The sequence below is a fragment of the Notothenia rossii genome, assembly GCF_949606895.1.
Source record: "Notothenia rossii genome assembly, chromosome: 5".
NCBI lineage: Eukaryota > Metazoa > Chordata > Actinopteri > Perciformes > Nototheniidae > Notothenia > Notothenia rossii.
The window spans coordinates 23,699,535-23,711,955 of record NC_136903.1 but is presented as its reverse complement, the minus strand read 5'-3'; the positions used below and the strand labels follow the sequence as shown (position 1 = coordinate 23,711,955).

At 44.0% G+C, this 12,421-nt stretch overlaps 1 protein-coding gene across 3 annotated transcripts in view; it reads right to left on the bottom strand.

Annotated features, from left to right (window-relative positions):
- Positions 1 to 12,421, bottom strand: part of dusp8a (dual specificity phosphatase 8a) — a 42,377-nt gene that overhangs the window by 28,325 nt on the left and 1,631 nt on the right. For 2 of the 3 annotated variants that reach the window (XM_079683263.1, XM_079683265.1), the window contains exon 2: positions 7,997 to 8,399. In XM_079683263.1, the coding sequence (XP_079539389.1) occupies positions 7,997 to 8,233 (237 nt within the window). In that variant the 5' untranslated portion in view covers positions 8,234 to 8,399. Of the gene's footprint in view, positions 1 to 7,996; positions 8,400 to 10,596; positions 10,748 to 12,421 lie in introns of those variants that run through there. The other variant, XM_079683264.1, reaches the window with a different exon arrangement.

Genomic DNA, 12,421 nt, shown 5'->3' with positions numbered 1-12,421 from the left:
AGGCTAAACTGCACTTTCCCTTAGCAGTGCCACACATCCTCTCCCTGCTCTATGTGCTCTGAAAGGCACACTAGTGATGAAAGCTGAATGTACACAGCGACACAGTGTGCATAGAGTGAGCCTGATTATGTTTCTGCTTACTGAGCAGCTGTGGCACAGCACCTGGGCAGACAGCCATGCAGGTGATTTAGACAGGACAAGGTCAGCATGCAGCCTGGATACAAGTTGCTCTGGTCCAGAAAAGCCAGCTTCACTCCGCCTGCAGCAGCAACCCTGACGTAAAGGCATGAAAAACATGATCTGTAGCATCGTCTCTTAAGTCTGACATGTTACCTTCATGCCTCCATTTCTTTACATCTTTTACACCCTCCGACTTTAGTAGCCCTGGGTCATTTTGGCAAATAATCCTAATGGGATCAGATCTAATTTGGGAGCCTGATCTCTATAAGGAAGGATTATAGACCTTAAAGTAAACATACGTGAACAGTGCAAACACATGTACCCACAACAGGCCTGCCAAAAATGTCACCTCAAGGGCAAAAACAAGCAGTGTGTGATCCCGGCTTAAATAGTTCATAACTTGTGGTGCAGTGTATTGTACGGAAAGTATGTGTGCGTGTGCGTGTGTGTGTGTGTGTGTGTGTGTGTGTGTGTGCTGTCTGGAAAACAGTTATGTACTTAGTATATTGTATATAGTAAGTGTTTCCTCAATATGGAGACATACTTACTATCTTAAATTGCTCATTTGCACTCTCCTGAGGTTCTTGGGCATTATAAAGAGCAGTCTTTGTATTTAACTGGAGAGGATAACATTTAAAGACAGATAACATGCTCAATTCATCTGCTAAAAAACAGTCCATACTAAACATGGAGAATGAATGTAATGTTTTGGCTAAGAGAATGAAATTGCACCTCCACTTATCCAATTTCAAAGTGTTTCCTGTGACTATTTTTGTTGAATGAGATTACAAATATTATTATATCGGCTATACTGTACATTCTGCCCCAGATAATAGGCTAAAGCCACACCTCCAGCTCAGTACGTGATATGCATAGAGTTTGCTGCAGTGTTAGAGGTCAACGACCCGAGGGAGTGCGGGCTGGCTGTCAGACTGCAGCAGTAGTACATATCATACCTCTGCAGTGCCACAGCTCTGCTACTACTACTGTGCTGGCCCAGGCACTCTGACGCAGGCACACTGCAGGTAAACAAGGAATGCCACTGGCAGAGAGGAGGAAAAGGAAGGGGCCATGGAAACAGAGTGGGGGGAATACCAGGAGGATATGAGGAAAGATGGGGGAATGATTAGTTGATCCGAGGGAAATTTGAGTCAGGAGGGCGATCAGAAGTGAAGAGAGGGATTAGGGTGCAGAAGAGGGACAGAAGGTGGCACCGGCAGACCAAATGCTACAATCCTGCAGCACCCAAGCTTTTTATAAAGGATCTGAAAGATGGCATCACAGCAGGAAAGAAACAAGGATTGGTCACAGGGGAGAAGGTTATGTTCCTCATATGCAGGGGGAAACAGCAAGAACGATTGAATTGCCAGCGAAGAAAGAGACGGAGCTTTAAGAAAGATACAAAATATAATGGGGTTGTAAAGGAGACAGAGAAAATGTGTTGGGCAAGAGGGACAGACGTTTCTGAATGTTTCTAACTGACCCTGTGTAATCAGATATAAAAGGAGTGGAAGAGAAACAAGGTCCGACAGAAGGCTGCAAGTCAAGGCTTGGCCTTCCTGTCAATGATCCCCTGTAAAAACAGGCTGCTCACACACACTAGAAACATGGGTGACGGGTAGCAACAAAAGTTATCTTTGGAATTGTGGAAACACAGCCCGGCCTACAGTAAGTGCTTGTGTAAGAAAGTGAAACATGGTTTCCCCTGACCTCAGCAATGCAACTGACCAGTGACAAGGTCGCTGCTGAGCGGGACAGTGTGTGTGTTTGTGTGTGAACCGGCCTGTGACACAACATCAGCACAAACAGTCTAAAAATGCCCCCACATTCCTGAAGCACAGTCAGGGTCCTCTCAGTGCCTCCTCTCTGGGATGTCCCACAGAAAACAAGTCTACTGCAGTATGAGCTCCCTTCAGCTAACTGTGTTTTAGCCCTAGCTGACACTATTGAGCTGTTTGGAGCCAAAGAGTGGACACAGAAGGGGCTGTACACATCGCTCTTTAATCAGCTTAGTATTGATTGATTTGTAGGCACATTTCTGCAGAGTGTTTTGTGTCAAAGTGGTCACAGACTGGTTAAAGGGTTGGACATTCCCAAAACATACAGCACCTGATCGTACATACAGTACATGACTCTTATAGAGGAACTGCTGCAAAAGCCAGTGACCTCTGCTAGCAGTTGAACTGTCAGTTAGAGACTCCGCCACACACGGTGTGACATATACCACTCTGTGCTGTAAAGATACCCCCCCGGGCCAGATGATGTCATTGACTGGCACTGGCAGCTGCCACTTCCATGTATGCTTGTGTAGGTGTGATGTGTGTTAAATATGTTCTGTACTTGTATCCTTATAAGTTCCAAGGAGAAGGAAGTTATGGGTCAAGGCAGCAGGTTTATGTTGGTGTTTAGTACGAGTATCTGGTTTTATTCCACTGTTTGTTTTGGAGAGAAGGAGATCTCTAAGGATAAGTCAGCTTCTGAAAGATAAACTGAAGGGATCCTGGCCCGAGAGGATAAGGGTTAGGTCAGTGGGAAGTGCTCAAATAAACAGTGTGTCTTTCACACAAGGAAGTAAAGATGTGGCAGGGTGTTGAAAACCCTGTTGCCTCTTCCCATGTTCAGTTGGAGATCATCACTGATCATTTCAGAGATTTGCTCACCTCATATGGTCACACACACACACACACACACACACACACACACACACACACACACACACACACACACACACACACACACACACACACACACACACACACACACACACACACACACACACACACACACACACACACACACACACACACACACACACACACACACACACACACACACACACACACACACAGTTGATCCAGTTATACCATGTCCACGTCACTAATTTGCGTACAATGAAAACCACATTTCATATCCACAAATGATCTAGGAATCATTCCCTCCGTCTTTCATTTTCATCCATGGAATGAAAAGTCCTTCCTAACGTTGAAATGTTACTCCTTCTTTGTGGTGCAGTCGCTTCTGTTTAAACTACATACAGTGTGTGAGTGTGTGTCTATGTCAAACAGGAGGATCTTTAAAGCAAACAATGATTCATGCCATGACCTCATGAAAGCAAACACATGACATATCCGGCTTTGGAGAAAAACCGCTGCTGGCTACAGCGTCTTTGTTTGAACTTGGCCAAAAGGGAAAACATGAATGAAACATACAAAAAATTCCCTGAGTTTGCCCTTCGGGTAATGAGGGAAACAATCCACACACTGAGTCATTGAAAAAAGTTCCCAATTCTGCTGCTGCTGCTGCTGTCAAGACAGATGACACATGTTTGTTCCTTCATTTGAAACACTGCACCACAGTTACTGGAAACGTCTGTGTCCGGAACAACAGTATTATGAGAGCTGTACACTGTTTTTATTCCAAAGACGGTGTGTGTGACACTTAAAATAACAGACCGGTTTATTTGTACACAATCTAAGAAATACTCGCCCCTTCTCGTACCAGTACAGCCTTCATAGGAAGATAAACACTACATGGTGCGTCATGATTGGAATTGATGGGGATCTACTCCATTGCATAGATGCATTAGTCACGTGCAGTCTTCCCCTGTGCTTCGCACCAGAGGACCCAGCCAATCTTACCAATTAAGATCACAGACATGATCACATAGCGACTGCATGGCTCTCTTTACTGCTCACCCTTAACAACCATAATTGGGCCACTGTTCATTATTATGACTAATATGTTGGCATCACAACACTAGCAGACATGCTTGTAATTACAGGTGGGACATACTGTAAACAGGAGAGCAGATACTCTTTAAGTGGGATGATACAACTGCTGAACTAAAGAGTATGGCTGCAACTTACAATCATTTTTATAATTTAATAATAATAGTTATTTCCATTTATCTTTAATTGTATAACCTTAAGCAAAATAATATACTCTAGAACTCCACGTTTCACAACTTCTTTGGCTAGTGTTTGGTTTAAATGATTTGTTTTATCCAACAAGCAGTACATTAATCAAAGGTATACACTTTACCATTTTAGAAAAAAAGAAACACATAAATCGAAACATTAAAGAGCCTGAAGCTGAATGTTTTTCTCTGTAAATTAAGCTTCTCTAAAATGATTGTTTGTTAACTTTTGTTGCTACGCTTGTTGAATCAATGACTAAATGTTTTAATCTACAACGTTTAATTGACTAATCAACATTGATTAATGTTACCCTGTAGAGTGTCTTTGAGTGCCATAGAACTCAATACATAACATGTATTATTATTTCTTTAAATCAATGGAAAAAGGGTCAGCTTACAATTATAAAATAACAATTCACATATCCAATTTTCCTTTCCAGTCATGATTCCAGTATTATTTTTGATTTGACAAAAATTCATACATCTAAAACCATAATGCGTGGAACTCATTGGTATAAGATGTTGTTAGCACAAGCACAAAAAAGGACAATGACAAAAGAATAATTACATTTGATAGTGGATAGGTCATATGTGTCTGGTACCACAAGCCCCCTTCAGCTTGCAGATCCAGCAGATTTTAAAGTTAAAAACTGCTGAATCACAGCCAAACGTAAGGCTCTATTTGTGTTTTCCCCAACACAAAATACAAAACTAAGACTTGAAACCTCTTTGCAATCATAATTATTTATGGCAGTCCAGCATGTGACAGCTTGGAATAGTAAAGTCTGTCTCTGCTCAGAGGCCTGGCCTCTACTGTATGTCTACATACAGGGTGCTTCTCCATGCTGGCTGCTGGCAGTGAAAACCTCTGGTCCATCTGTCAGGCCTGCCTGGCCGGCTGTCCCCGTCACAGCAGCAGTGATTAGCCGGGCTTAAGCCAAGAAACCAGCCGCCTGTCAGAACGAGGAGGAAGCCCCGCTCCAGACTAAGCCTGTGCCGTCCCTCTCCCAGCAGAGGTCCACCACCACCTAACCTGCAGTGTCCAGCTCTCTGTGCCCTACATTAAGATGGAGCTTTAATAAAGAGGTTATGAAGGGATGGGATGTGAATGGGAGAATAAAGCGGACACCATTTTGATTGCTGCTACACTGGTCATGGATGTTCATTCAGCTCAGTTAACTGAAGCGTTGGGAGCTCCTATGAAAGAGGGTGAGTGCAGCGCCTTGGGGGATGCAGGCTATTAGTGCTCAATGGGATGTGAGGCGGGAAGCAGCCAGCGAGGAGGAGGAGGCTGCAGCCCAACCATGAATACCCTCAGTGCTGCTCTCCCGCTTCCTGCATTCACTTCACCAACAAAGAGCCACAATGGTGTCCTTTGCTGTCTTGGCGGCTCCTGGCGATGCTCAGAGCCATGTGGGGGGTAGAGAGGATGGTGTGTGTGTGTGTGTATGGGGTTAGCTAGGAGCCAGCTTTAACACCGCACAGCCCGTCTGCACGTGCCCAGCTCGCGGCCTGCCAGTGGCCGCACAAAAGAGATGATGTCATGCTTAACCAATAACAAAAGAGTCTGGGTCCGTCGGGCCCTCCTCTCTCACACGGCTAGTTCCAGCTTTATCCAGCCTAGCATTAATCGCAAGCCTTATCCTCTTTACTGGGGGTGGGGAATGGATAATAACAAACCAGCCATGGGGCAACACGAGATAGGGAGGAAAAAGGAATAAATGATAATGAAGCAGGATCCGGGTGGGAGGCTACGGGCTACGGTTGTTGGAGACGGACAGACTGACGGAGCTGTCATGAGACTGAAAGTGAGAGAAATGAGTAGGAAGCACAGCTCAATGGGGAGCCACAGTGTGAGACCTGCCAACCACAGGGCCCAACACAGAGACAGACCCAATAGACTCAGCATAGAAAGTTTAGAAACACACACAAAAAGAACATCTCACACTTCACAGCTCTCCAGCTTTACTTTTGTTATTTTTCTCTGACTACAACAGTAGGTCATGCATCATAAGCATCCAAAATAAAACCATTATCTGGGAGAATCTGGATCTCTTGGTCGGGATGAGTCACCCTTTCTAGGAGGTAGGAACTCCTGTGTGGCCTTCAGGCCTTGCAGCATCTTTGCATGTGTCTCAGGCTGGCAGAATGCACTCATACAAGAGGGGTTACGCAAGATCCCTGTCGAGTTAATAGAGGTACATTTTGAGTTAGAAGAACCGCTTGTGTGATTGACTGCCAGAAGCCCTCGCAATAAAGCTGAATTAAAACTAATTGGTATAACAGAGAGCCGGTGAGAAACAGCAGGCGCACGGGGACTCTCAGCCAATGTTGCAATTATACAGACGCTATTAACTGAACCCAAAGCAGTTTGACGTTAGAAAGCAACAATGATCCACAGTTCTCCTACATTTTATCATCTGACCACAAGGAGTGTCAGTCACCTACAGGTGTGAACTGTAACCCAACAACAATATAAGCAATAATCTAAAGCAATCATCTGTAATTATTTACCATTTGGTGGGGTGTGTTTCTGTGCACAAAATGGAAATAAAGAGTCAGTTCTCTCACGACCGCTTAAGAACTGATACAGTATTTAAAGGGCATAAAATGGGAGCAGATCATAAATCACACTGATAAGTAGGTTCTGCAGACTGGGCTGCAGTACAGGTCAGATTCCTGGCAACCAGGAAGTAAAACAACAAACAAACCCGATGTGTCACACCTAAGAAAAACATTTCAATCACCTGCTATCTGTCATTGGCTTCCATGAATCAGCATTTTATTGCTGCGGGTGTAGCGTGCTTTAAAAGTGAAATGGATACCTAAAAATACAATTTGGACAGTGAGTGCAGCAAGGAAGAAGGACTCTCGTCCACCACCTCCACAGCTTTGTTCATGGGTTTGCTAGATCCTGCCAAAGATTTTGGGAGATGTATGCACATGTTTACTACTGTACATGAGGGCACGAAACACATCCCACAAATAAAACACACAACCTTTTACCCCTCCCGCTTAGGTTTCCCCTCTTAGAGTTCCTTCAGTTTCACACGGCGACTAAAAATACAGAAGTCAGCATGCCACGGGTGGACAGGCCATGGAAAAAAGGCTGTCATATTCAGAGGAGAAGTCATGGAAAACAAGAGGATCCGATTTCAGGGCCACTGATAAGCAACAAACCTACAGTACGCCTGCCTACCCGCCAAATATAGCACCCACTGATGTGGTGCAGGCTTGGACTAGCACAGGAGGCCAATCTAGAGCCACCGTGGTACATGGGCAAAGCTGTTGGAAATGTTCTGACAAACCCGTGCAGATGTCACGAAGCGATGTCTTGCTCACTTCAGCTTCCCTTCGTTTTAATGTCCCTTTAAAACAACGACGGAAATATTTTGCACAGTCCATGCTGTATTCCTTTAATGGCTTCTTGTGCTAATTCTGCTTATTCTTTTTGCTTTGTATGTCACAGGATATTTTGTCAATCCCCAAAGTCTACTAGTGCCCATGTATTTTAAAGTTGAATATTTAGAATTTGGGTTTTGTTGGTCTGTGCTTAAGGAACAGACCAAGCACTTAAGATATGGAAATTAAATCATAAAAGTAATGGACTAATGCTAAACCTTTTAAGAAACAGTACAACATGTTAGGATAGGCATTCAGTTGAAAAGTTAGATAGGAGGATCTCATGTGTGTATGGTCAATATAATGCTACAACCTGCAGTCAGTTGCTTGAGATTGGTATAAATGCTGTTAACCTCTCCAAATATATTGGTTGTTTCATTCGTGCAAACACAAAAGTAACGCAATCCAGCCTTAAAACTAAAAGGAAAGTGTGGTCACTGGCATCACATCCTTCCACACAAAAGCACCCACTGTCTGCTCTGCTGAGCTTCACCTCACCTTCACTTTGCCGTTTGGTTGCAGCAGCTCAGTCACAGACACCTTGTCCTGCTGCAGTCGCCTCTTCACCAGCTTGGAGCAGCAGACATTGACCGCGCCTTGCACGTGCGATGCATTGTACTCAGAAAATGTCCTGCTGTCAATCACCAGCAAACGCCCCGTTCCTCTCTGGATGAGGCTCGCCAGGCGCTTGATGTCCATGGCACTCCGCTTAGTCGGCCCTTTCTCTCCTGCCATGATGTAGCAGTCACCCTGGGTCACAGACACAGGAGAGCAAGGGATTGGGCGTGGAGGAAGAGGGGTCGATGAGAGAGAGGGAAGGTGGAGGGAGAGATGGGGTCGAGGAGGTGAGGTCAGTGGAGGAGGGCTACCACCGGAGCAGGTGCTGACAGATCCATGGTGCCTGAAGAAAGAGGAGACAAAGAGAGAAGAAGAGAAAAAAGGATTTAAAAAAAAAGAAATCACACTGGTGTAAGGAAGCATGGCATTCAATTGCTTATTTCCTGATGGCAAGGCAGCAGATGATCAGACAGCATGAGCATGATCGCCTCTCCTTTTGAGCTTTACTCCACCCATGCCAGTTTGACAAGCAATGTCGGGATTTATTGCGCATTAATTTCCCAGCCACAGTCAGGTGCTCATTGTATTTTTATACATATGTATCATCTTTTACTGTCAGCATTTGAGCACCTTGAGTATTAAAATAGCCACAATGCCAAACATGAATATAAAAGTTATTTCAAGGCTTAAAAGCCGACTGGATAATCCGCTGGGATTTATCAGTCCTGAGATCTGAAGGAATATCACGCATCCAAATACAAAGCCAAGGACTTAAGATAGACGATAAAAGGCGTGTGTGTGTGTGTGTGTGTGTGTGTGTGTGTGTGTGTGTGTGTGTGTGTGTGTGTGTGTGTGTGTGTGTGTGTGTGTGTGTGTGTGTCTGCATAAGTGTGGTTGTTGTTGATCGAGGGTCTCTTGGTAGCCCATGAAACAGGAAACTGAGGGCGTGAGATAAATTAAGCCAGGGGAATTCAGAGAGCAGGTCTGGACACAGGCAAACAGCCTGTGTGACATCCTGTGTATGTGTGTGCGTGTGAATGTGTTTGTGAGTGTGGGTGTGTGTACAGTACGTGTGTGTTACAGAGAGCCGTCCACAAACTTGATGAACTGCCTCCTCCAATCTATCACTGGTAATCATTTTTCCCTGCTCATGCTCACCACCGCACTCATATATTCACCACACACACACACGAAAATGACAAAAAACCCAAAGAGAAAAACCTGTGTAGGATAAGGCTCGTTTCTTTGGTCAACCACATTGTCGTTCAACAGGTGAAGGTAAGGATGTGAATGCAGTCGTGTTGTTTTATTCATCTACAGGCACATGGTGTCATCAAAAATGAATGGGCCTCCTCTCATTTACCCCAAAGCCTAAATGGAGGTTTAAACCTCGGTTGAAAAGGGAGAGTGTGATGGGATGGTGTGGAAACAGAAAGTGAGATAAAGTAGGCTCCTAAAGTGTTGGCGTGATTGAACACTATGAAATCAATCATATCAGCAACACATAGTTTCATAAGAGAAGAACTTACTGGGGGGATGTCCAAAAAACAAAACAAAACAAAAACCGGTCTTTTTGAAGCAGAACAGTGGTGCAAAGGTTAGAAGGTGGGCGGGAAACAGAGACTGAAAGAAAGGAGATGTGAAGAAACTAACGTCCAAGTAGCTCTGAGACTTTTCACCTCTGTTCTGACACCACCACTGCCATGGAGAGAGGAGGAGAGAGAGGAGAGGGTGGGGGTAGCAAAGGATGTTATTCAATGAGGATCTTTCCAGCCTAGCAACTCAGCCATCTCAAGGTAAGGGAGGGGACAATTCTATAGATGTAGCAGGGAGGAGTGAGATGAAAAGAAAGACACCTCTGATAACAGGGAGAGACACATACAGGGAAAAGAGGAGCAACAAAAATAGAAAGGAAAGACAAATGGCTAAAACTAATAAACCTTTATATTGAAAACATTGCTATGAGGTATGGTGTACAATAACAAATATTTGTTATTCACCCATACTATGTCCCCTACAGGCTGCCAAACCTGAACATAGATGTGCACATGCTGCTTGGCAACCTTCCTGATGCAAGACTAGCAGCAGGAACATGGGAGGACATGGAGATAGACAGTAGCAACTGTCTGCACTCTAAACACAGCCAGACTGCTGCTGCATCGGAAAGTAGCTATAGTAAAGGCATGGCTGTGCAGACACAATTCAAGTCATAAAAGACACTGCTTGGTTAAATGAAATATAGGATAGTAAAGTCAGTAGATGACGACTGAAGGTATACCATGCAGTACTCTTATATTGTTTTTTAAGAAAGCAACACAGATAAATAGAAAATACATCTAGTTTATCTGATATAATCTGTCTTTGTGTCATGCAGATTTTTGCACATTTCTTCAACTACACATAGTGACATTTCCCCACATTGTGCACCCCAGCAGCCATTCTGCAGAAACATTAGCCCTGCTGCAGCACCGGCGCTCCTCCGCCACAAAAAGCCCCTGCATGCAACATTACGACCTGCCCCATCACCTGTTATATCATACCTTATATGGCGTGGAGCCCTTTAGCAAAGCAGCTAACAACACAGCTTCCAGAGGTGTGAGTCTTTCTCTCTGTGTTTCTGTTCCCTGCTGCTGAGCACTACATCTGACGCTGCATATGTCTAATGGCGACCGTTCTCTCCCACCACCCGCCCAGCCTCTCACTTTTTCTCTCTGAATCCCTCCTTCCTCCTCTATCACTCTCTTTCTTTCTTGTGCAGGGAATGGGTAGGGGAGGAGTGTGCAGGTTTACATGTGTGGTGGTGGTAGTCCGAGGGAGAGACTCTGCAGCTTTATACGCCAACAAATAATCATGCTACGGTAACCCCCCTCTCACCCTGTTTGTGTGGACATGATGGGAGATAAAGTATACATAATACTGAATGAAACAGAGGGATAGAGACAAGACATTATCAGAATATGGAAAGGTGAAATTAGGTATCATATAGAGAGGGAGGGAGTAAGAACCTCAGTATGCTTACTCAGCATAACAACAACCCGCCCCCTTTGCAAAACAATCTTTCTTCCACCTATCAGCAACAATAAAGAGTGAAAACAAACGAGCTCCTCGAATTAAAATAGTCAGCAGCCAGGAGCTTGCTTTGAGGCTCTGGCTGGATCAGAGGAAAACAAGCCGAGAGGAGAGAGAGAGAGAGAGAGAGAGAGAGAGAGAGAGAGAGAGAGAGAGAGAGAGAGAGAGACGGAGACGGTGTGTTCAGGCCCCGAGCAGATTCTGTTGTTGCCATAGAAACAGCCCTGTTAGAGTGAGCAGGGGGCACGGGGAGGGTGATGGTGATGGGATGCTACTGGTGCTGATGCTGGATGAGGATACAAAAAGGGATACAGTAAAATCTGACAATGCTGAGTACATACTTATAAAAGACCTTCTCAAAACTTTAGCTGTCTGACTGCATGTCAGGCTGAAAGCAGACAATTCCACAAAACTACTGCAATGTCCCGTTGTGCATCATCAAAAGCAAGTTAGTTTATAGAGATTACACACACCACCGAAAAAAGTGGGATGCAAGTATAACCTATTCTCATTTGCCTAAAAAACAGATGCAATACTCTTCCTATTATAAGACGGTGTGACTAATCATCAACAGACTTTACGGTTACTCTCTTTACAGCTGATAACAAAAGAGTGATAATGAAATAAAGAATCGTTGTAATAGGACCATAAAACAAACTTAGGGAAGTGACTTTATCACCATAAAATGAATAAACCATAGGCCTTACAAAACCATGAGCTCAGCATGGTGATGGCTCAATAATGCCATATCAGACATCAGAGAGGCAAACACAAAGAGACCAACTGGAGGGCAACCAACGCTGATGTAATAGCATCCCGGTTATTCATTAACTCCCTGCATAACGTCACCTGGGGCCGCAGCCTAAGCTGTTCCTTTCATACAATGAGAGACATGAGTTGTTTGTTTAGACCACAAACAATGACATCATCGGAGCATGTGACTACAACAAGAGCAAGTAAAAGCCAACAATGTCTGCATACGGCCGCTGAAGGATTATTATATAGTGCAACCAGTTTATAGAGAATGATTTAGTGACAAGAATTAAAGATCATGTTTGGGTTTGATATATGCCTTCACAACACTGCTGGATTAGTTTAAACATAACTAGATAAGAGTATTTCTAACCTATTTCCTGACAGTAACATTTTCTATGACAAATTAGGTCGTTTTACTTTGAAATAAAAATAAAAATAAATCTAAGTATAGAGATGCAACAAAAATATATATTTTAGTTATACATATTCTGTTTTCTTCACCAGTTGATTGATGACTTGTTCTATAAAATCTGATAAAGT